Genomic DNA, 24,504 nt, shown 5'->3' on the forward strand with positions numbered 1-24,504 from the left:
CCAGGCCCTCCTGCGTTCTCCTGCTACAAGCTGTGACAAACCCCTCCTTTAAGCTTCTAAATCTACCTCATAAATCTTCACTGAAAGTAGCAAGTTCATTTGTTTTCCAGAATACTTACTTAAAATGTCTTTGGCAAGGTGTTTGTCAGGTACATCACTTGGGTCACTGTATCCAATCTTATTGACAGCATAAATACGGAACTGATATTCTGTATTTTCTGACAGTCCAGTTACTACGTAATGGGTATCCTGTAAGTTTTTCGGCAGATTGCATCTGACCCAGTTATCTGTGTCAGCTCTTTTTACTTCAACTAGATAACCAATAATGGGGCTTCCGCCATCATATGCTGGTTTACTCCAAGACAGGCTTATAGAATTACGGGTTGTGTCAACCACTTTTGGGAAGGCCGGAGGGCCAGGAGGATCTGAGAATGAAAACAATAGGAAGTTACATAGACTATATTAAATAATAATACTGAGCAAAAGCATTTGGACATTTCAGAAGAAAATAAAAATAAATGCTTTTAACTTACACTGAGGATCACGAGCATATGCTGCCTTAGATGGGCCACTAGGTTTGCCTGGTCCAGCCTTATTCAGTGCTGTCACTCTGTACTCATACTCCGTTCCTTCTTGGAGTCCTGTGGCCTTTACGGTTCTTTCTATGACAGGCTTCCTGTTTACCTTTGTCCAGTTAACAGTCTTAGTTTCACGTTTTTCAAGTATATATCCAGTCACAGGGGACCCACCATCATCAGCTGGTGGCTTCCAGCTAACAGTCATAAAATCCTTTGTTATATTACTAATTACAGGTGGATCGCAAGGCCCCGGTACATCTGTAAAGATTTATTGAAAATTATTTTCATATTCTTAAATGTGCATAAAAATAATTAATCACAAAACCATGCTGAGCAACAAGCTTACCGTATGGATTTTTAGCAACTGCTGGCTCAGTGAAGATGGGATCTCCCACACCGTATTTGTTTTCAGCACAAATGCGGAACTGATATTCATGTCCTTCTATCAGTTTTTCTACACTGCAGCTCGTAATTGGTACATTGGCAGTGACTTGGGCCCAATTTGGTCTGCTTGTTTCACGCTTGTCAACAATATAGTTAGTAATTTCTGAACCTCCATCTTCAAGAGGAGGCTCCCAAGAAAGCATTGCACGATCTGCACACATATTGGTGATTTTAACTGAGGCAGGAGGACCAGGCTTATCTGGAAAAAATAATGATCAATAGTTATATTTCTAGCTTTTGCTATATTATCCAAGTCATAAATATGGACTAATAAATTATCTTTAACCTACCAAGTACTTTAAGCTTAATGGTTGCTGATCTGGAACCACTTGCATTTTCAGCAGTAATAGTATAGTCTCCTGTCTGCTTCCTGTTAACGCTGAACAACTCCACAGTGGACAGGTTTCTCTTAGTGGTGATCTTAATGCCTTCAGCTGGTTTTAAAACTTCTCCTTCTTTCTTCCAAGTAATTATTGGCATAGGTTTGCCATACACATTAGCTTCAAGACAAACATTAGTTCCAGCTTTTACTGTAAGCAGTGATTTCATAGATACATCTAGCTCTATTCTGGGAGGAACTGAAAAGAAACAAAAAGAAGAGAGCTAACCAACCTAAAAGAATTAAACATATCAGATAAATACCAGGTACAAAAGCATGATTGAACGTTATCAGAGTTTGCAAATACTTCTCAAGTATACATTCCTTACCATTTTCTGCCTGAATGGTCACTGGGTCAGAAGGTTCAGAAGGCCAGCTAATGTTAATTGCTGTCTTGGCAATTGCTCTAAATTGATATTGAGCATTTTCTTCCAAACCAGTAGCAGTGTATTCTTCTTGAGGAATTTGATGTGGAGTAGAATTGCATCGTATCCACTTATCACCAGGCAGTTTGCAAGCTTCAACAAAGTAGCCAATAATTTTGCTTCCACCATCATGCTTTGGTCTTGTCCATACAAGTGACACAGTACTCTTAGTGACATCAATAACTTCAGGTTTACCAGGAGGATCTAAAAACAAACAAGACCATCATAAGTTTACCCTCATCAAAACATTTGTACATTCCAGAAAAATCTTTTACAGTGGTGGATGGTATTCATAGCGCATCTCTCTAAAAAAACCACAAAAATGCTAGATCGCACAATATATAGATACAGTGTATTCATATTACATATATAACATCTAAAGAAATGGGAAAAGTGATTATTATAAAGTTGCAACTATTAAGTATTAAGTAAATGTATTACTACTACTAGTAAGTAAAATTAAATAACATAAATTGACCATAAATGTTAATGACATGTTACAAATCATTTAAATGTTTTGCTTACCAACTGGGGCTCTTGCCGTAACAAAATCAGTTGGCTTGCTAGGTTTGCTTGCTCCAGCTTTGTTCAGGGCATAAATTCTGAAAGTATACTCGAGACCTTCAATTAGACCAGCACAAGGATACTCTGTAGAACGCACAAGTGTATCATTTGCCTTCACCCACAGCAAACTATTTCTTTCTTTACGCTCTATGAGGTAACCAGTAATCGGACTGCCTCCATCACTGTCTGGTTTGTCCCAAGCCACAAAAATACAGTCCTTGTTGACCTTGGTAACACGCGCATTTTTGGGTTCACTTGGAACATCTGTGGAAAAACAAATCGGATTACATTATCTGTTCTTCTACTGTTAGAAGAATTAAAGTCAGAGAAATTCCATTATTTAAAACTGACATACCAAATGGGAACCTTGCAACCATTTTGTCAGATGTGAGTGGCTCAGAAATGCCAAAACGATTTTCAGCACGAACACGGAACATATACTCTTGTCCAGGGGTGAGTTTTCCAACTCTGCAGCTTGTCTTTGTGACAGAAGCTACAGCTGTTATCCAGTCTCCTCGGCTTACATCACACTTTTCAACCACATAGTTTGTAATGTTACTGCCACCATCTTCGAGAGGCATATGCCATGCAAGTGTGCAAGCATCAGCATCTATATCCGAAATGTCAAATGGAGGCTGTGGTGGACCTGGGGCATCTGCATAAAGATGTAAGGAAAAAAATTTAAGAAAATAGTAGAGCATGAAATATCTTAAATCTAGCTGTGTAGAAAGTTAGGTTAAAAATGAAAGTTACCCATGACTACCACTCTGATTTTCTGAGTGGCAATACCCGAGCTGTTTTCTGCCGTAAGAGTGTAGTAATCACTGTCTTTCCTAGTCACATCCTTAATGATGAGAACAGAAGAGTTTTCTGCTTTATGCACAGCCAGACGACTGGATGTAAATACATCTTGTTCTCCTTTCATCCATTTACAGATTGGCTGAGGTTTCCCATAGACATATGCTTCAATTCTGAGTTTCTGCCCAGCTTTAATATTAACATGATCTGGCATCAGGATCTTAGGTGGCACTAAAAAAGACAAACAAACAAACACAAATATTTGTAACTCCTGTGAGAAATTATTTTATTTTGTCATGAAAGTGTCCTCTGCATCTCTGCTGGACCCCTGAGGATTTTATAGGTAGTATACTTAGCCTCAATTCAGTGGGGATGTTTTAATAGTTTGAACCGCAGGTTTGAATTATGTAAACACCCCTGAAACCAGATGCTCCATAGCTGTCACTGTAAACACTATCTTTATATTCTGATTTAGATTGTAAGTGAATGTTTCTGTGTTCAGATTGTCTTCTCATATATTTGAACAGTGCCTAGGACATTAGCAGCACTTAAAAACCATTATCATCCTTTTAGCCAAGGGTAACTGAATGGCACTTAATCATCAAGAAGGGTCACTGTGAAGAGACATGACACACACTCTCTGCCAGGGGGTTGAGTATGCTGCTTTCCTGATGCCATCTTAAAATCATAGAAATCTAGAGCTGGAAGGGACCTCAAGAGAACACCTAGTCTATCCCTCCATGCTGAGGCAGGACTACGTATACCTAGTCCACCCCGACAGATGTTTGTGTAACTTGTTCTTAAAAACAGGTTAGACTTCCTGGGATGCAGGAGTCTGGTGACTTAAAGTATGATCTTCTACAGAAGTGCAGAAGAGATAATTTAAAAATTGACTTCCTAGGACTCCATCAACCAAAAACCTTGTTCATTTCATTATTAAAATAATTTTTAAACAGTATATATAGTAGTAATTAGTTACTTACTGAGTTGTTCTTTAATTTCAAATATTCCTTCAGTTTCTCTTGGCAAACTTACTCCTACAGCATTTCTAGCTGCCACTCTAAATTGGTATTTCTTTCCTTCTTTCAGGCCGACTACAACAATGTTTAGATCTTTGACAACAGAATATTGTGTCCAGCGATCCTCAGGTTGTTGTTCTTCTTTGTAGCTAATAATATATCCATCAATTTTAGAGCCTCCATCACGCAGTGGTGGCAACCAGCCTAAAGTTGCACTGTTCTTTGTAATTTCAGTAACTTCAAGTTTTCTTGGTGGATCAGGTTCACCTTAAGAAAAAACAAAGCAGATATATTAAAACATAACCACTTTAACTGGGCATGCTTTGGTAGAATTACTAAGAATTCTGACTGCTTTCTACATTAATTCAAAAAGGACTTTATTTAACAGAGAAATTCTTTTGATTTGGAAAACCTGTCACATTAGAAACTACCAGAGTGATTAAATTAATATAGAGTTACGATAAGTATTCAGGGTTTTAATTTTTATTAAGCAAACATATCTGCATAGGAATATTTATTCCACTGTCACTGAGTGGTTAGCAGCCATACAGAATTGAGACATGTCCACATTCATGAAAAATCAGAAGCTTACTGAAGATTAAAGCAAATAAAGATGCAAGAATAAAAAATCGACATTAAGAAATACTTACTTAGTGGATCTGATGCCAAGATTGGTTTTGGTGCTTCTGTTGGAACACCTGGACCATATTCATTGACAGCAGTTACTCTAAAGAAGTATTCATTTCCAGGTACAAGATTAGCTACTTTGAAACTAGTTTTCTTTACATCTGCAATGACTGTTGACCAGGTCTTTCTGTCAGCCTCACGTTTCTCCAGGATGTAGTGAGTTACTGGACTACCACCATCATTCTCAGGAGGTACCCATGAAAGCTGACATGACATTTTTGTGACATCTGAAACACTGAACTCGGCCACAGGTCCAGGAGTATCTATTAAGAAACATTAATTCATATATCAGTCCATTTACAATGAAAGTTTGGTAATGACTTCCTATACATGGGGAATTAATATTAGCCATGTACAGTGATACTCAAATGATATTGTGATAGGAGCCATAAAAATCCCTGTAATAAATAATGAAAGAATAATAAAATTGATGTGTTTACAAATTGTTTATGGTGACTCACCAAGGACTCTGACATTCACAAATACGGCCTTTTCTCCAGCTGGGTTAACAACTGTCAAAGAATATTTTCCTGAATCATCACGTGTAGAATTGGGGATGACAAGGAAGGCCATAGTGTCAACCAGATCAACCTGTCCTTTTCTGACCACATTATCAATACCAACTCTCCTCCAGGTGACTTTAGGTGCTGGTCGCCCTCTAACAATGCCAAAAAGTCTAATGGGACATCCTGCTCTGACTGTGACTAATTTTCTTAGGCTTGCATCCAAATCAATCTCAGGAGGTTCTGAAAGAAACATTAAAGAAAAACAACAAAAAAAGTTCAGAATGTGAAATAAAATCTAAATATAGCAAATAAATGATTCATAAATTCATAGATAAGAGAGAAAAAAATCACCAAGTATTTCTTTAGGAGATACGGCTTCCTTCAGTTCAGCTGGTCGGCCAATGCCAACCTGGTTTTGGGCACAAACCCGGAACTCATATAGTTGTTTCTCATCCAGGCTGGTAACTGTAAATTCTGTATGAATAACTTGTGCAGCAACATTACATCGTTTCCATCCTACATCAGGATCTGTACTTTCACCTTGTGGTCTCATTTCCACAACATATCCAATAATTGGTGCACCACCATCATAGACTGGTTTTCCCCAGCCAAGAGTGATGGAACTCTTTGTGCTGTCAACCACCTTCAGATTAGTTGGAGGACCAGGAGGTTCTGAAAGACACAATAAAGGCCAGGAATAAGAATACATCTGAGCAACTAAGCAACCTGTTAATTTAATGTTTTATTTTAATAACAGTAAAATATATCACTACAGTACCTATTGGGTCTTTTGCCACTACCGGTCTCGATGGCAAGCTTGGTTCTCCAAGACCAATTTCATTTTCAGCCTTGACACGGAATTGGTATTCATGTCCTGGAATGAGATCTGTAACCTTCTTGCGTCTCTCTGGGATTGCACTCTTAGTAACAGGAACCCATCTTAATGCTCGTTTTTCTTTCTTCTCTAATATATATCCTGTAATTGATTTGCCACCATCATATTCTGGTGGGTTCCAAACTACGGTCATCTCATTTTTACTGACTTTAGTGACTTCGGGAGGATCAGGACGGCCAGGTCTGTCATACTTTGTTTTTGCAATAATTGGTTTTGTTTCTGTTGGGGGGCCAGTGCCCATCTTATTCTCTGCACGAACCCTGAAGATATACTCATTGCCTTCTATGAGGCGTGTCACATTTGCATGATTTGTTAGAACAGCAGCAGAGTACGTAGACCAAACCATACGCTTGCTCTCACATTTTTCTAAGATGTAATTTTGTATTTCACAACCACCATCATCTTCAGGTGGGTCCCAGTTGACAGTACACCTATCACTTGAAATGTCAGAGATCTTCAAATTTCTTACAGGACCAGGTTTATCCAAAACATTAACGGTAGCATAAGCTACAAAACTACCAGCTGCATTAGTTGCAGTAATCACATATTTACCACCATCACTACGCTTAGATTTTGTGAGAACAAATTTAGATGAATTAGAAGTTGTTTCAATTGTGACTCTTGGAGATTTGGTTAAATCTGTGGCGTCTCTGTCCTTTGTCCATACCACTTCTGGTTGGGGCTTGCCTTTAAGTCCTGCCTCAAGTCTAATGGAGTCACCTGCTTTTACAGTTAGCACACCACTTAACTTCAGATCAAGGACTGGTTTTTGCAGTTCTTCCTTCACAACAACTTCACTTGTCTTCACCCAGTCACTTTCACCTCCCTCATTCTTGGTCTGAACTCTGAATTGATATATTTTATTTTCAATGCATTTATCAACCATGTAGTGTGTTTCCTTAATACTGCCTTTGTGCACCCTTTCCCATTCATCTGAATCCTTCAGTTTTCTTTCAACATGATAAGATAAATTGGGGCTTCCACCATCATAATCTGGTCTTCTCCATTTCAGATACACAAATGTCTTTCCTGTTTCTGCAATGTGAAGGTTTTCTGGTGGACCAGGCCTATCAACAGGATTAATAGCAAGGATAGGAGTCTTGGTCTCAATGACAGGGCCTGGCCCTACTTTGTTCTCTGCACAAACTCTGAAGAAGTATTCATGGTTTTCTATGAGATTTGCCTTTATTAATCGTTTGGTAATATCAGAAGAGAGAATTGACCATCCTTTCTGGTTTGGCTGACGATACTCTACTATGTAATTTGTAATTTCTGACCCGCCGTTATCTACTGGGTTTTCCCAAGTGAGCATACAAGAATCTTTTGTAACATAGCTTATCTTCAAGTTCTGGCATGGTCCGGGTCTGTCAAGTACATTAACAAGGGCAAATCCTTGAGCATGTCCACTGCTGTTCTTTGCTGAAATGATGTATTTGCCATGATCGTCTCTTGTGGCTTCTTTCACCTGCAGGTCAATACGAGGGCATTCATGAACCATCTGAACACGCTTGTCTTGGACTAATACTTTGCCATCCTTAGACCATGTTATGTCAGGGTCTGGTCTGCCTTTTACTCTACCAGTAATATGGATTGTTTGGCCTACTCTGATGGTGATTAAGTCACGACAGGTCACATCTAGATCTATTTCTGGAGGAGAAAGAATATCCTTTACAAGAACAGTTTCTGGCAGTTCTCTGGGCTCTCCTTCTCCAACGATGTTAGCAGCTTTTATACGGAATCTATATTCATTTCCTTCAATTAGCCCAGGTACCCTGAAGGCACACTGTTGAATGAGTTCATCTTTATTAATCCTATTCCACTGTGTAGTTCCAGTTTTCTGACATTCCACAACATATCCCAAAATAGGGCTGCCACCATCTTTGAGAGGCTTTGTCCACACCAGGTCAGCTGTTTCTCTGGTCTTGTCTTTTAGTTTTGGATTAATGGGAGGTCCAGGTGGTCTGATAGGGCGAGAAACTTTTATTGGGTCAGAAACTGGGGATGGTGGGCTTATGCCAACCATGTTTTCTGCAAAAACTCGGAATTCATATGTGTTGCCCTCAAAGAGACCGGTGGCTCTGAACTTCAGTTGAAGCACTGGTGTCTTGTTGACACGTACCCATTTGCCAGATATTTCCCGACGTTCAAGAATGTATCCAGTTATTGGACTTCCACCATCGGATTTTGGTAGGGTCCAAGACACTGTTGCAGCATTTTCTGTAATATCTGAAACCACTGGTTTACCAGGTGGGGATGGTGGATCAAACATATGTTTAGCAACTGTTGGCGTTGAATCGAGGGGTGCACCAATGCCTATCTTATTCTCTGCACGGACACGGAAAATATATTCACAACCTTTCTGTAGACGTGGAACCTTAAGTTTTGTTTGATTGATTCCTGAACAGACCACTCCCCAAGCTTCTTTCTTGGATTCTCGCTTCTCAACAATGTAGTTCAGCACAGGGCTTCCACCATCATCTTTAGGAGGACGCCAGGAAATAATCATGTGTTCTGGTGTGACTTCAAGAATATTAATGGGACCAGTGGGTGGACCAGGAACATCCAAAACAGTAAGATGAAGACCAACAGTTTTGCTGCCAGCTGCATTAGACACTGTGAGAAGATATTCTCCAGTATCTTTTCTTACACAGTCTTTAATGGTAAGTACTGTTGAATAACTGTCAGTATCAATTTTGTAGTTGCCTTCTGTTTTAATTTCATTTCCATCAGTTACCCATTTTGCAGTGGGCACAGGTACACCTCTCATGATTGCAGGAAGTCTGACTGTGCTACCAGCTTTAACAACAAGACCTTCAATTAACTTCACATCTAGTTCCACATATGGAGATACTGAAATTAGAAAAAATATAGAAATTACAATATGATTTTTTCATGGGGAACACTAAAAGTAAGAAATGAAAAAAATCATACAAATTAAGAAAGTACCTAGTTTTTCTTGACACTCTATTGGTATAGTTGTATCTGGAAGACTAAGACCCACGATATTCTGTGCTTTCACACGGAATTTGTAAGTCTTTCCTTGCTGTAGACCAGTAACAACACACTCTAGCATGGGTACAGTCTTGAACTTAATCCATTCCTCTGCACCTTCTTCTTGATACTCCACCAAATATCCATTGATTTCAGCACCACCATCACGATCTGGCCTATTCCAAACAAGGGAAACTTCTGTTTTGTCAACATCTACATGGTGCAGATTCTTTGGTGGCCCTGGAGGATCTTTTAAAAGCAAAAAACAAGAAGTTTAATAGGGTGAACAACCTACGCCCCACCAACACACACATACTCTATATTGTATTTGTACTAACAAGATCAGTTAATCAAAGTTCAAAAAAGACTCAAAACAAAACAAAAGTCATCAATGAAAAATACTTACATAGTGGGTCCATAGCCTTGATTGGCTTGAGACAGTCAACATATGGACCTCGCCCATACTGGTTCTCAGCAGCAACACGGAAGAGATACTGAGTGCCTTCCATAAGATGTTTAGCCAGATGACTGTGTTTCTTGGAGGATGATGAGACGGGTACCCACTGGGCAGCAGCCACATCTTTCTTTTCCACCACATAGTTGGTAATGACAGACCCACCATTATCCTCTGGTTCCTTCCAAGTGAGATAGCAAGAATCTTTTCTAACTTCACTTACTTGCAGATTTCTAGGTGGGCCAGGTTTATCTATTTTTTTTAAAAGTACAGAATATTTATTTAATAAACAAAACTAATTTTACAAAATTTAGCACATTTCAATAGAAAGAAGTTTTTACTAAAAGTACTGCTTGTCATTTACAGTCCTTTTCTCATAAAGCTCTTATATTATGTTGCTTTATTATTGATTATTTCTGCATTGAAATTATTCATTTGTTCTCTGGATATCCAATTTCTTTGATTTCCAATAAAATAATAAAAAGCATACAGTATAAACAAAGACCAAAAATAAATACCTAGTACAATGACTTTTACTGAAACAGTCTTTGAACCAACTGGATTCTCAACAGTCAAAGAGTAGATTCCACCATCTTCATGGACAGTGTTACGAATTTCCAGCTTACTGCCAACTCCTGTAACCTCAATATCTGCTTTGGGTGAAACCTCTTGTCCTTCTTTCTTCCATGACACTTTTGGGAATGGAATTCCTTTAATTACAGCACTAAGTCTTAGTGTATTTCCAGCTTTTATGTGTTGCTCCCGTGCCATATTAGCATCAAGTATCAGCTCTGGAGGTTCTGGGAGAAAGATTCCAGTTTTAGTAAACAAGCACATTTTGACAATATCTTTTATTCATAAACTTATCTGAGTTTATTTCACTTACCAAGCCTGTCCTTTACTTCTATTGGATCAGGAACATAAGCTGGTTCTGATTCACCTGCTGCATTGACTGCCATGACTCTGAACTTATAGGTCAAACCCTCAGTAAGACCAGTGACCTTGTATTTTGTTTCAGGGCAGGAGTCTGCTGTAAGATTGGCCTTCTTCCAATCTTCATCTCCAACTTTCTGATACTCAACAAGATAGCCAATGATCTTGCCTTTGCCATCATGACGTGGTGGTTGCCAAGACAAATCAACTGAGTTTTTAGTTTTATCCACTGCTTCAGGGTTAATAGGTGGACTTGGTTTGACTGTTAAAAAAATCAGAAACCATTAAAACCTATCTGAAAAAGATTTTCAGGAACACACAGAATATGAATGGATTTTGTTTTATACTTTACCAATTGGATCTTTAGCGAAGACTGGCTTTGATGGTGGGCTAGGATCACCAACACCAATTTCATTTGCTGCTGATACACGGAATTCATATTCACAGCCTTCAAGGAGATCAGGTACCCTGAACTGAGTTTCTGGGAAAATCGGATCTTTGGTGACTCTGGCCCATCGATTAGACATTGTTTCCTTCTTTTCCAAAATATAAGTAGTTATTGGCTTGCCTCCATCATGTGGTCTGTTCCAAATTACTAAGGCAGAATTTTTGGTAACATCTTTAATGATGGGTTGCTCTGGCGCAGCAGGAACACCTGAAGAAATAATATTTTTAAATGAATTTATAGTATAACAAGCTTTCTGATGGTTAAATTATTAAAATAAAGTAGCAAATAAATAACATACTGAAACGATCCTTGGCCTTCATTTCATCAGATACTAGAGGATCACTTATGCCATAAAGATTTTCAGCATAAATTCGTACAACATACTCTTTTCCCTCAAGCAATTTAGGAATTTTGCACGTTGTCTTGACACTGGCAGATGTTACTGGCATCCAGAGATCCCTGTGTGCATCTTTCTTCTCAATAATATAATTTGTAATTTCACTGCCACCATCATCTAGTGGAGGTTTCCAGGAGACGATCATATGATCTTTATGAACTTCATCAAAAATAACTGGACCTACTGGAGGCTGAGGACGATCTGTTAAAAGAAACAATGAACAGAAAAATCCAACAATACACAGATTGAACAGTGTCATTACTCTACTGTAAATATAACTTGGAATGAAAGGTGTGGCCTAATGGCTATAACAAAGAACTGGGAATCAGGACACCAACATTCTATTCTTGGCTCTGCTGTTCTCTCACTATGTGATATTGAACAAATCACTTTCCTTTAGTTTACCCATCTGTAAAAGGAGACTAATACCTATCTTATTGGGCTTAATTAATTAATGCTTACTAAGTGCTTTATCATCTTGCATTGAAATTTGCTAAAATAGTACAAAATATTATTATTGGAGTGTGTCAAATTATTCATTGTAAATAAACTTAAACCAGCAGTTAACTGAATACTCAAAATCAATGAATAACATATCACAAATAATAAAGGAGTGAATTCACAATATTTCTATAAATCACTCACTTTAATATTCAAGCTTTCTTCTATTTGATCAGTTCTAATTATTATTAAAAGCAAAACATTATTATGGCTCAGTTACACTTACCAACAACACTGACTTGACAAAGGCCTTTTCTTGATCCGGAGCTGTTCTCTATGATCACACAATATTTGCCTGAATCTTCTCGGATAGATTTTAATATCCCCAAGCAAAGGGTTGTTGGAGTGGTCTGAATCTTTGTGCGCTTATCTTCTTTAACTGTAATTTCATCCTTTAACCAAGTCACCTTTGGCGCAGGCTTCCCTGAGTAATGTCCAGTAAGGCTGAAGGCTTCACCAACCCGAACAATTAGCTTGTCTCTACAATCAAGTTCAAGTGTTGGAGGAGCTAAAAGATATCATTGGGAAAAAAAGGTAAGTAACAATATTAATAAAAAAATTATATACCCAAAAATGTACTTGTTTGTTTTCAACCTGAAATATGGAAAGTAGACCCATACCAATTTCATCCTTGCATGTGATTGGTTTTGTGCAGAAAGATGGTTTTCCTTGTCCCACAATATTGCAAGCACTCACACGATATTCATAAGTGTCACCTTCTTTCAGTCCTTCAACAGTGTATTTCCGATCAAGCATTTTCTCCTTTGTAACTCTGTGGAATTTCTCTTTTCCAATGAGACGGCTTTCTAGGACATACATGGTTATGTCGGAACCTCCATTATATTTAGGTGGGTTCCAAGTCAATGTAACAGAATCCTTGGTAACTGCTTTTACCTCCAGATCTTCTGGACGCTCTGGTACAGCTGTAAATAAACATAAACAATGTGGTGAATACATTTTTTTTGCTGATCTCTCTTCTATTACAATCGTTCATAAAACAAAAATGTACTTACATATTGGTTCTGTGATGACAAGCTCTTTTGTTGTCTCAACGAATGGGCCCATGCCAATAATATTCTCAGGTGCAATTCGGAAAAAGTATGCCTTGCCTTCAATCAGTCCTTGAACAGTAGCATTCTGTCTTGTGACTGTATAGGTTACTGGGGTCCAAGCTTTACGGTCAGCTTCACGCTTTTCAATAATATAGTTGGTGATAGGAGAACCACCATCATCCTCTGGAGAAAACCATGTCAGTTTGCAAGAGTCATTGGTTAGGTTCTCAGTAAGGAATGGAACACCAACTGGCCCTGGTACATCTAAGATGGAAAGAAAAAGTATATATTTAGTTTCATGTACTGGATTTTATGAAACCATATTTCAAGAACAAAATTGTATGCAAATTCTGAACTTCCGATTTACCTAACACATCAACAATAATAGTCTTCTTCCGTTCTCCACCTGCATTTTTGGCAAAAAGAGTGTACAGGCCTTGGTGACTTCTCTTGCAGTTCTTAATAACCATAGAAGAGCTGATGGCTGTTTCTTCAATTTTAGCTTCTTCTGGTAAAGCTCTTTCATCCCTGCTCCAGGTGACTGTTGGAGGTGGCTTTCCTGAGACATAAGCTATGATCCGGATCACTCCCCCAGCATGAACAACAATTCTGTCCCTGACACTAGCATCCAAGTGAAGATCAGGGGGGACTGTAAGAAATAAACAAAATGATTCAATATATGTTCTGTTTGTTCACTTTGATTGGTAAAAATGTTTAAAATAAAAATTATAAATACCAATTCTATCCTTCATTTCAATAACTTCTGTAACTTCTCCGGGCTCTCCAATACCAGCAGCATTTATTGCTCTAACTCTAAATCTGTAGAAACTTCCTTCTTTTAATCCTGCCACAACAAACTTGGTTCCTCTTATTTCTCTATCTTTTACCTGGAGAAAGATTATAACATCAGTCAATATCAAAAAATCACAAACACCACAAAAGAATTGGCTATTGGTGACACTCATGTATATGAAACAACTGTTATGGTATAACTGTCCGACATCCACAAGTACAGCAGGCTCTAAATGCAGCAACACCAGCACTATTCAAATACAGGGAATGGGCATTCCACAGAGAAGTCATTCAGGACATCCCCGGTGCATATGAATGATATGCGGATTGAAGGGAACATTGTGAGAGGAATATAGGGAAATGGAAATGCAGGAGAGTGACTTGGAGATCTACTATTATGCAGATTCATCAGTTTGAACAATTCCTCCAAGTAGGGAGTCATAAAGGAACCATAGCAGTTACAACAGAGTCCATGATCTGAGGCAGACAAATGGCTGCATAGGGTTGCTGTACACTAAAATGCCAGTTTGGAGGTGAAAGGAGGAAAAGTGGGAAAAAATCCCTCTCCTTTGCTCCTTTCTGGATCTCTTGTGCATAGCCTGTTTACATGGATTTTATGCACAGGTTGGGGCTGCATTTGGCTTATATCAAATGTGTGAAGAGGTGCAAAAGTAGGCAAACTGGACAAGTGGCATGTATTTATGGCCAAATTGCTGGTTTGGAAACATTAACTTCTGTTCTGTATGCACCAGTGAGATTTTCAGTAATGTATTATTGAAAAGCAGTAGGAAAATGTGGAAGCATTGTTTGCAAAATAACTAGGAATAATCTGACATTCTATTGGCTCCTTTACTTTTGTACCTAATATCCACTTTCACATGAACCTTCTGCTCCTTTATTGATAACTATAAACATACCTGTGAAGTTTAGAGAACCTGAGTTTAGGAAAATACTGAGGTATCTTAGACACCACAGTGTAGCAAATATTAACTTTAAATTTGGCCATATATTTTAAAACTATGAAGATAATTATTGTACAAAGAAGACATGATAATGTATACCATATAGTTAGTGTAATGAGAATGTGTACAAATATACATTAGTGACAAATTTTGTTTAAAGATAGAGGAAACCCAGATCCTATAATAGTATTTCACCTACCTTTTCCCATTCTTCCTTTCCTTCCTCTTTATATTCAACTATGTAACCAGTGATCTTAGAACCACCATCCTTTAATGGTGGAGCCCATTCCAGATCAACAGATGACTTTGTCCAGTCAGTAACTTTTGGAATAGGTGGACCAGGGGGGGCTGGAAAATAATACCATAGCATTACATTATAACAATACATTTTTTCTTCTCAATGGAACATTTTCAATTTGAAAAATATAAATTTAACATATTTACCAATAGGGTCTCTAGCAATTGCTGGGTCAGATGGCATGCTTGGTGGACCAACACCAGCTGCATTAATAGCCAATACACGGAACTGATATTCTGAACTTTCAATAAGACCAGTTACTTTGTAAGAAACGCCTAGTGTCATAGGTTTGATGGGATCACGGTTAACCCTTGTCCATCTCTTTCCAGTGGTCTCTTTGCGCTCCAGCCAGTAACCTGTTACAGGAGAGCCTCCATCATATTCAGGTTCCTCCCAGTTGACAATCATTGAGTCATGTGTTATGCTGCTAACTGTTGGCTTGTCGCATGGTCCAGGAACACCTGGAAAAAAAGTTACACAAATTTTGTAACAAAATGTTAAACTATTAAATGTCTGTGCCTCATTTAACTGTCAAGGTTAACATTCACTTGCCTTCTGTGTACCTTTCTGTGGCCAGTGTGTGTAGGAAAATGTTTGTAATATAGTCTTCTTTTCTCAGACCTAGCATTCCCTCTCTGTTAGACCAGCAACTAAGAAGCTAACTCCCTTATTCTTTATTGTCTTTTTCCATAACTCAAGTTAGGAAAATAACTCTTCCATAATGGTAAGGTCAATATTACCCCAAATATAACTATATGATCCAGTCCAGTTTCAATAAAACCAGATATAGTTGTATTTTAAGATATAGCAAAGAAAAGAGACAAAACATTAAAATTTTAACCATTAATTACCTAACAGGATATCTATTGTAAAAATCTTTCAAGCTATTCTAGAAATTTCAAATATGTGGGCAAGATAAAAGCAATTGGAATTTACAGCTTTGCATAATAGATTAGCTGATTCTTAGGCTCTGCTTTGTCAAAGTCACCACAAAGCATGAGAACAACTAACATTTGAACACAATATCATACTTACTGAAAAGGTTTCTTGCTGTTTGTGGTTCACTATCAAGAGGCTCCCCAATGCCAAATTTATTTTGTGCCATGATGCGGAACACATATTCATGGCCTTCCAGCAATTTGGGCACGGTGAAGATGCATTCCTTTGGCTCGTTGGTAACAGGTACCCATGTTCTTCTATTAGCTTCCCTTTTTTCAATAACATAGTTTGTAATCTTAGAACCACCATCATCTTTAGGAGGAAGCCAAGACAAGGTCATCTGATCAGTTGAAATGGATTCAAATTTAATGGGTCCCTCTGGTGGTCCAGGACGTCCTGAAAGTTAAATTTTAAGAATTATGAATGCATTATTATACATTTAAAATAAAGTATCACATTCACAGAATCAACACATGCAATTGTACAAAAGCCCTGGATATTTACCAAGAACATTCAGCCTCATCTCCTTTGAAGCAGTTCCCAGATTATTTATAGCAGTTAAAGTGTACAAGCCTGTATCTCTTCTGCGAGACTGTTGGATCAATAAGGTGCAAGTATCTTCGCTCACAACCTTATTGACATGTTGATCATACAGTACTGGTGTTTTGTCATCGGGTTTCTTTGGAGTAGCTTTAAACCACGTTAATGTGGGGAATGGCACACCCTTTATCTTGGCTACAATGTTAATATCTGTTCCCTCCTCAACCTCCATAAATTCTTTGAGTTCAATTGATGGTGGACCTAGTATGAAACACAAAAAACATAAATTGCCATTAAAAGGGATACAAAAGCAGATATACTTGTAAAATCGTATAATGAAATGTTCTGTTTTCCAGAATTGTTCAGTACTTACATGTTTGGTCTTTGACAACAATTGGGCCAACTGTAGCAGATGGTCTGCTGGGACCTGCTTCATTTACAGCTTTGACCCTGAATTCATATTCTTCACCTTCTTTCAGGTCCTCAACAGTAAACTTTGTTTCCTCTACATCACGTCTATTGCACTGTTTCCAAGACTCTTTCCCTTCCCCAGTACGATCCCAGCGAAGACACTCAATATTATAATGTGTAACCGGGGCACCACCATCATTCTTTGGAGGTTTCCATGTCAAGCTAACAGTGTTTTTAGTTACAAGCCCGATCTTGAGTTTGATAGGTGGATCAGGAGGATCTTTAAAAATCAAATAAAAATTGGAATCAACTGACATTATAGTAGCATTTGGTTATCAAAGGAGATGTTCCACTTTGATTTAACTTACGGATTGGATCCCTGGCTGTGGTCCGTTGGATTGTGTCTGCAGGTGGCCCAATACCAAAACGGTTTTCTGCGCGTACACGGAAGAAATATTGTTGCCCAGCTATGAGATCAGGTACAACGAAGGAAGTGCTTCCACAATCTGGATTAACTTTTGTCCAGGCCTTCCCTTCAACAGTCCTCTTCTCTATAACATAGCCTTTGATTCTGTCTCCACCATCATTGTCTGGCATCTTCCATGAAAGTTTGCAACTACATCTTGTTATATCACTCACTTTCAGGTCTTTTGGTGGCCCTGGCACATCTGTTAGTATAAAAGCACAACAGAAGTAGTTTTAGATAAATACCTAGAAAAATGAAAAATGCTATATGAATACTCCAACATGTATATGACATACCAAGGACGTTAACTCTAACATTTACAGTTTTCTGTCCTGCTTTATTCTTTGCTGTAATACTGTATCTTCCAGAATGGCCTCTGTTACATTCCGGGATAGTAATTACTGAAGTAGTATCGGTTACTTCCAGCTGCAAATAAAAAGAGATATATATTGATTATAAATAATTACAACATGAAGAATTTAGCAATATAGAAACAATTTATTTTTTTTACATTACCTGAGCATCTTCAGGTATATTATTGACTCCATCCTATAAATAAAGAAGAAAAAGTAAACATAACAGAGATTTCTTTCAATAGTTAGCAACAGATTTGGAACGTAATTAGATCTTTTAATAACCTTTATTGCCTTCTTGGCTTCTCCTTCAAATTCCCAAGATGTTTTTGGAACTGGACGCCCCTTTATAATGGCTGGTATTTTAATTGTTGTACCAGAACGAACAGAGAGAAAATCTTGTGCTCCAATATCAATAAAAACTTCTGGTTCCTCTGCAAAAAGATTTACAAATACAATTGTCAGATGAGTTATTGAAATTAAAATTCAGCCACTATGGACTAAAACCTCATGATACATTCCAAAGCATGCACAGTATATATCAGAAGGCCCCCAATGCTCTGTGTGGCACTTGTTGCTGTTACTTTATCATTGGGCACAACGTGCCCTTTATGTCTGGTTGTAACACTTGTCAGATTTCTGGTTGATCATATCCTATTCATGGTCACCAGGTCACTTTCTTAGATTTACAGCTTCTTTGTTGATGTTCTTACATAATTCTGTGTACTGGACTAGGTCTACCATGGGGGCCCTGCTGTTTGAACTTAGTCTTTACCCCTCTTTGTCTCTAAATGCATATGCACAGCAAAGGGTTAGGATTTATCACTAAATATCTAAATTAATTCCAAGACTCTTACCTAGAATTTCCTTGACAGGTATTTCTGATGTTGGAAGACTTGGTTCAGATTCCCCAGCAGCATTTACAGCTTTCACTCTAAATCTGTACTTTCTAAGTTCTTTCAAGCTGGGTACAACACATTTGCAAGTAGGGAATAGTTTGTCTGGTTCATTCACCTTCTTCCAGTCAGTACTACCTTCTTCTTGCATTTCAACAATATATCCTTTTATAGGACTGCCACCATCTTTTTGTGGAGGTTTCCATTTAAGAGATATAGTGGATTTGGTTCTATCTGTGACCTCTGGGCATGATGGTGCACCAGGTACAACTTGTAAGAAAATGCAAAAAGTTTTGGCTGGGAGTTAGTGTCTATGTATTTTCAATTTTACATTTTAAAATGCTGTAATGTCAGCAAAAGTAGTATTTTTCTATACATTTGTCAAAAAGAATGGCATTAAAAATTGAGAATACTGCAAATATGTATATTTACTAACATGTTATGTATATGACATATACCATATGTGAAATTGTTATACATGTTTTGTATATTTACAACACATATAACAATTATACATACACAAAGCAAAAAATATAAACATTAGTCTACTGTAATAATATTTAACAACAAAGAAAAATAAATCACTAATTCTGAACTTGCTTACACCAGCTTAAACGAGTATTCCATTGAAGTCATTGGAGTTAAACTGATGTAAAAGTATGGCAAGTGAGTTCAAAATTAATTATCTGAACTAAAATAAAAATAATTAATAGTTAATCAGAAAATCATTACACTGACAACAGAATAGCATTACAAACATTTCATCAGTCTAGTCCCATTGAATTCAACATCAATAAGGCTTTCAGAATGTAGTTTTTATGTATTATAACCTTTAAAGCAACTCATAAAAACAGTATACTTACATATAGGATCTGCTGCTAAAGCGGGATCTGATGGTTCACTGGGAGGGCCAATTCCAGCAATATTTACAGCCATGGCTCTAAACTGGTATTCAACGCCTTCAATTAACCGCAAGACATTAAATTCCAGCCCTTTCATTACTGGCTTGGTTACTGGAGCTCTGTTAACACGTGACCAATAGACGCCTCCGACCTCTCTCTTCTCCAACCAATACCCAGTGATTGGGGCTCCACCATTGTCCAAAGGAGGCTCCCAAGTCACCAGCATTGATGACCTAGTGCGATCTAAAACTTTTGGTTTTCCAGGAGGTCCAGGAAGGCCATACGGATCCTTAATGACCACTTTCTCTGAGAGGCACTCATCACTTGTCCCATATTTGTTTACTGCCCTGACTCTAAACTGGTATTCACCATTTGTTGCAAGTTTCCACACCTGAAAAACAAGATTTAAATTAATAAATGACTGTTTCCAAAATAAGCATATGTTAAATTTTCCCTCTTTTGATGCTGTTTAATTAAATTCTTCCTTAGTTATCCCAATGAATGGCTACATGTAGCTCTATATGCTGCACCACAGAGACTCGTATATCATGCACACAGAGCCAAGAGAGAATGAGAATGTCATAATGCTCTTGGTCTTTGGGGTAAGTGCAGATATCAACACCCTTATTTGTCCCTACCATTTGGGCTGTTTGCCCTTTCAGCAAGAAGGCAATATACTGGAGGGAAGCTGGAGGGTAGTGCTACTAAGAGGTACAGCAGCAGGTCAGAACAGCAGGGTAAGCAAAAAACCTAACAAAATTGACCAAAATACCAAGTGGTCACATACTTTTGTCAGTGTCTTAAGTTAGTGAGAATTACTGTGAGATATACCAGTATGATTAAGTTTTAATGGAGGGTGAGAATGAATCCTCACTGAGATGCTTATAAGAATCCAAAAGCAAAACTGGAAAAACAATTAATAAAAAAAACCACTGGACTTAAAATATCTGTATAGTGATTTTTTTCAAAATGACATAACTTGTCAGCTACTGTATCTTTACTGGGTGATATGAAATTGTGATCACCCTTACTATCTAAATACAAAATTATATTTCTGATATAAATTAACCTAAAAGACACAAAAGGGATATGTCTCCTTAACTCAGATATTAATTTCTTTATAAAATAAATGACATAACTGAAAATATTATTTTCTTTTGGGGATTTAAGGAAAATATAGATATACACAATGGCAATAGTGATTATCTAGAAATTCTGGTCATGGGCAGTGTACCACCAGCTCAGATAACTATGTGTTCGGTAATTTTTCACTGTATTGATAATTCATTTTATTTTGGTATTGTACACGTGTTATTTTTATTATTTAAGCAGCTGAATTACATAATAAAGACACTGTAAATTACAGAAAAGTTTCGAGATAACTTTACCCCAAATCGTCTGTCAACCACCGTGCTGGAAACCTCCTCCCATTCAGATTTCTTCCTACTGGCATCACGTTTTTCAATAATGTAATGAGTAATTTCACTGCCACCATTATCAAGGGGGGCATCCCAGGTCAAATAGCATGATTCTACTTTAATGTCAGAAACTGCAAGATTTCTTGGTGGAGAAGGACGATCTAAATAAAAGCAATACAATATAATATTATGTTATGGAAAAGGCAAAAACATATTTGCTTTCGTCATTTCATTAAATAAATCAGATACTTACCATACACTTCAACATAAGCATTGCGATATGCTGTGCCGAGACGATTGGTAGCTGTGACTGTGTAAGTGCCTTTATCGTCCCTAAGTGCAGCAGGCGTACTAAGTTCAGTTTTTGCTTCAGATCTAGATATTTCTTGTTTGGTTATCTTAAGTGCATCTGATGGTTTGTCAATTACAGCTTCATTTTTGGCCCATTCAATCTTTGGCATTGGTAGACCTGTCACATCAGCTGGAATATTAACTGCCTCTCCTGCCCTCACTTTGATAGTATCTCCTCTGACGGCCAGACGTAATGTGACAGTTGGAGGTACTGTAAAACAAAACAAAAATAAAAGAATGAAGGCAGTAACAAAAAGCAAATAAACTAGTTAATAGAGTTTTGAAGGCAGTTGTATATGTTTATAATAAACAGGTGTACCTTCATCGTCTTGTATAACTACGTTAAGTGGTAGTGACGGTTCACTTTCACCAATAGCATTGACTGCTTTGACACGGAATTCATACATATGAAGCTCATCAAGATTTTCTACAAGAAGAGATGTAGTTGGACAGAGTTGCTGGTTAACTCTTTCGAACACATTTGAGTCATGTCTTCTCTTATCAACGATGTATCCTATGACAGGACTGCCACCATCATTACGGGGAGGCTTCCAGTCAAGTGTAATGGTTGACTTTGTCCTCTCTGTGTACATGAACCTCTCAGGTGCTGTTGGAGGACCTATTATCACAAGTAATTCACAATGAAGAATATAAGTCATATACTTAAAGTTTTGTTTCATTTCTTATCCCATTAAATAAAACAGATTTGGTATTTTTAAAGCAGCATCTTTCAGATGCAAGGTATCCAAATTATTATAATGTAATGTGAAGTTTCTCTGATAGCAAAGTGACTATGTAGGCAACAGGGCAACAATTAGTGTCTCAACAATAGTTTAAACACAGTCTTTGACAATGGAAGCTGCCTGATTGAAAGAAGGAGGGACAAAGTGGTTATCTCCTACTCCTTTTCAGAAATGGTCATGGCAATTTTACATAAGTGAGAGATCTAATTTCAACAATTACTCTGCTGAAGGTCTGAAGCCTTAACTCTGTAGCAGAGAAGTATGAACACTAAAAAAACCCATTAATATGTCTATGTACATTGAATATACAGTGTGTCATCTTCTCAGCATTAATGAAATAACTGTGCAGTGATCTAGATCTCCCTATATTTAATAATTTACATAAGTACACAAATAGTTATTTTACCTAATGGGTCAACCGCAAGAATTGGTCCTATGTCAACAGGTGGACCACAGCCAAACTTATTCTTGGCAATAACACGAAACATATATTCCTGTCCTTCAACGAGACCTGTAATATCACACTTAGATCTCTCAGTGTCTATACACTGTCTCCAAGTATGCATTTTGGCATCTTTGCGTTCAATAAGAAAGCCGATGATATCACTTCCTCCATCATCTTCAGGATCAGACCAGTTAAGCAGACACATCTTTCTGTTCACAACCACAGGTTTTAGGTCAAGCACTGGCCCAGGAACATCTGAAAAAGAAAACATGTTGCATAAGAAAAAAAAACAAAGATTTCTTGTATCTAGGTATACTTAACAATTGGTTTCATAGCATGTAATATTTCTTACCAAAAACTTCTACTCTGGTTGCTGCAAATTTGGAACCACACTCATTGGTTGCAGTAATCACATATCTTCCATGGTCTTTTCTCAATGCATTCTGAATAGTTAGCTCAGATTTGGTGCCAACATTTTCAATAACAACCCTCTCTTTGTCTAATTCACCTTCCTCCACAGTCCACACAATTGTAGGTGTAGGGCGCCCAGTTACAGTAGCAGGAATTTTAAGAGTTTTCCCAGCCATTATCTGAATGCCTGCTTTGACAGAAACATCCAATTCAACATGAGGTGGCTCTGCAGAAAAATAGGAATAGTGCATTAGTTTAAGGGAGATAAAAGAGTCTAACATGCCATACTGGCTACTATATGTTAAATGACATTTGATATTTGCACCACAACAGTACCTTGAGGTTCTGAAACTGTTATAGGTTCAGTTTCACCAGGTGGTCCTTCCCCAGCTGCATTAACAGCGGTAACCCGGAGTTTATAGTCAGCACCTTCTCTAATTTCTTTAACAGTGTATTTTCTAATCTTAATGGATTTCTCTGTGCAGCGTGACCATTCATTTATGCCCACCAGTTGTTTGTAAATGAAATAACCAATGATATCACCACCACCGTTGAATGCTGGAGGTTCCCATTCTAGTTCAATAGCAGTTGAGCTTGTATCAACAACTCTTGGAATTGGTGGACCAGGTGGCACTAAAGAAATAAAAAAGTGTAAATCAAAATTCATGGATAATTAATCTACTCTTGTCAGCCTCCAAGTATTATCTTCTATTAAAATGCTTACATATTGGGTCCTGAGCAGTTTTTGGATCTGAAGGTGGACTAAATTTGCCAGGGCCAGCTGCATTTTCAGCACACACTCTAAAGATATAGGTAAGTCCTTCTAAAAGCCCATCGGCTCTTATTTCTAGAGTGTTCAGGAGGTTTCTGTTGACACGAGCCCAGTGAGTACTATTGATTTCACGTTTTTCAATCCAATAACCCAAGATGGGGCTACCGTTGTCTTTTGGTTCATTCCATTTAACCAACATACTATTACTGGTAACATCCTCCACTTCAGGCTTATCAGGTGCATCCGGTGGACCTAAAAAAATTAAAAAGAAAGAGAAAAATGCAATTTTGGCACCTATGATATCTTATCAAGACCTTAAATTTAATTTTATTTATGTAGTGAGGCATTATGGCCTAGTGGACTAAGCATGGGGACAAGAGTAAAGAAATGACCTGTTCTAATTGCAGCTCTAGCATTTTCTTACTGTGTGATTTTGGACAAGTCAGTTAAACTTACTGCGGTTTAGTTTACCAATCTGTAAAACAGAGATAATAATGTAGTTCTCCTTCACATAGGCCATGATTAATTTGTTAATATTTTAAAGTGAAAAGTACTGTGAAAAGAGTGCATTGTAATACATTTGGCCTTTGTCATTATCTTCAAGGTACTCAATGGGTTGGGCCCAGGATATCTAAATACTGGGATAAAGACTGTGGTCAACAACTCCTCTGGCACAATGGGACTTTCCAACATAAGGATAAAGCTTGTCTGTGCTGAAGAGAGAGTCCTCTGAG

General features: G+C 37.8%; 1 protein-coding gene across 2 annotated transcripts in view; it reads right to left on the minus strand.

Moving 5' to 3' along the window:
- Positions 1–24,504, minus strand: part of TTN (titin) — a 307,719-nt gene that overhangs the window by 53,382 nt on the left and 229,833 nt on the right. For both annotated transcript variants that reach the window (XM_065560805.1, XM_065560804.1), the window contains 42 exons: positions 23,723–24,022; positions 23,335–23,631; positions 22,940–23,224; positions 22,549–22,842; positions 21,719–22,018; positions 21,302–21,610; positions 21,019–21,209; positions 19,592–20,021; positions 18,690–18,998; positions 18,118–18,266; positions 17,996–18,028; positions 17,776–17,905; positions 17,382–17,681; positions 16,976–17,293; positions 16,567–16,863; positions 16,159–16,458; positions 15,270–15,584; positions 15,025–15,173; positions 13,808–13,958; positions 13,439–13,720; positions 13,033–13,335; positions 12,640–12,942; positions 12,246–12,527; positions 11,420–11,719; positions 11,026–11,328; positions 10,627–10,935; positions 10,259–10,540; positions 9,693–9,992; positions 9,242–9,535; positions 6,179–9,145; positions 5,752–6,072; positions 5,356–5,640; positions 4,858–5,157; positions 4,172–4,474; positions 3,144–3,419; positions 2,746–3,045; positions 2,352–2,654; positions 1,731–2,030; positions 1,313–1,600; positions 925–1,221; positions 534–836; positions 120–425 (listed from right to left, as the gene is read on the minus strand). In XM_065560805.1, coding sequence (XP_065416877.1) covers positions 120–425; positions 534–836; positions 925–1,221; positions 1,313–1,600; positions 1,731–2,030; positions 2,352–2,654; positions 2,746–3,045; positions 3,144–3,419; positions 4,172–4,474; positions 4,858–5,157; positions 5,356–5,640; positions 5,752–6,072; positions 6,179–9,145; positions 9,242–9,535; positions 9,693–9,992; positions 10,259–10,540; positions 10,627–10,935; positions 11,026–11,328; positions 11,420–11,719; positions 12,246–12,527; positions 12,640–12,942; positions 13,033–13,335; positions 13,439–13,720; positions 13,808–13,958; positions 15,025–15,173; positions 15,270–15,584; positions 16,159–16,458; positions 16,567–16,863; positions 16,976–17,293; positions 17,382–17,681; positions 17,776–17,905; positions 17,996–18,028; positions 18,118–18,266; positions 18,690–18,998; positions 19,592–20,021; positions 21,019–21,209; positions 21,302–21,610; positions 21,719–22,018; positions 22,549–22,842; positions 22,940–23,224; positions 23,335–23,631; positions 23,723–24,022 — 14,364 coding nt within the window. The remainder of the gene's footprint in view (positions 1–119; positions 426–533; positions 837–924; positions 1,222–1,312; positions 1,601–1,730; positions 2,031–2,351; positions 2,655–2,745; positions 3,046–3,143; positions 3,420–4,171; positions 4,475–4,857; positions 5,158–5,355; positions 5,641–5,751; positions 6,073–6,178; positions 9,146–9,241; positions 9,536–9,692; positions 9,993–10,258; positions 10,541–10,626; positions 10,936–11,025; positions 11,329–11,419; positions 11,720–12,245; positions 12,528–12,639; positions 12,943–13,032; positions 13,336–13,438; positions 13,721–13,807; positions 13,959–15,024; positions 15,174–15,269; positions 15,585–16,158; positions 16,459–16,566; positions 16,864–16,975; positions 17,294–17,381; positions 17,682–17,775; positions 17,906–17,995; positions 18,029–18,117; positions 18,267–18,689; positions 18,999–19,591; positions 20,022–21,018; positions 21,210–21,301; positions 21,611–21,718; positions 22,019–22,548; positions 22,843–22,939; positions 23,225–23,334; positions 23,632–23,722; positions 24,023–24,504) is intronic.

Source organism: Chrysemys picta, chromosome 11 (assembly GCF_011386835.1).
Source record: "Chrysemys picta bellii isolate R12L10 chromosome 11, ASM1138683v2, whole genome shotgun sequence".
NCBI classification, from domain to species: domain Eukaryota; kingdom Metazoa; phylum Chordata; order Testudines; family Emydidae; genus Chrysemys; species Chrysemys picta.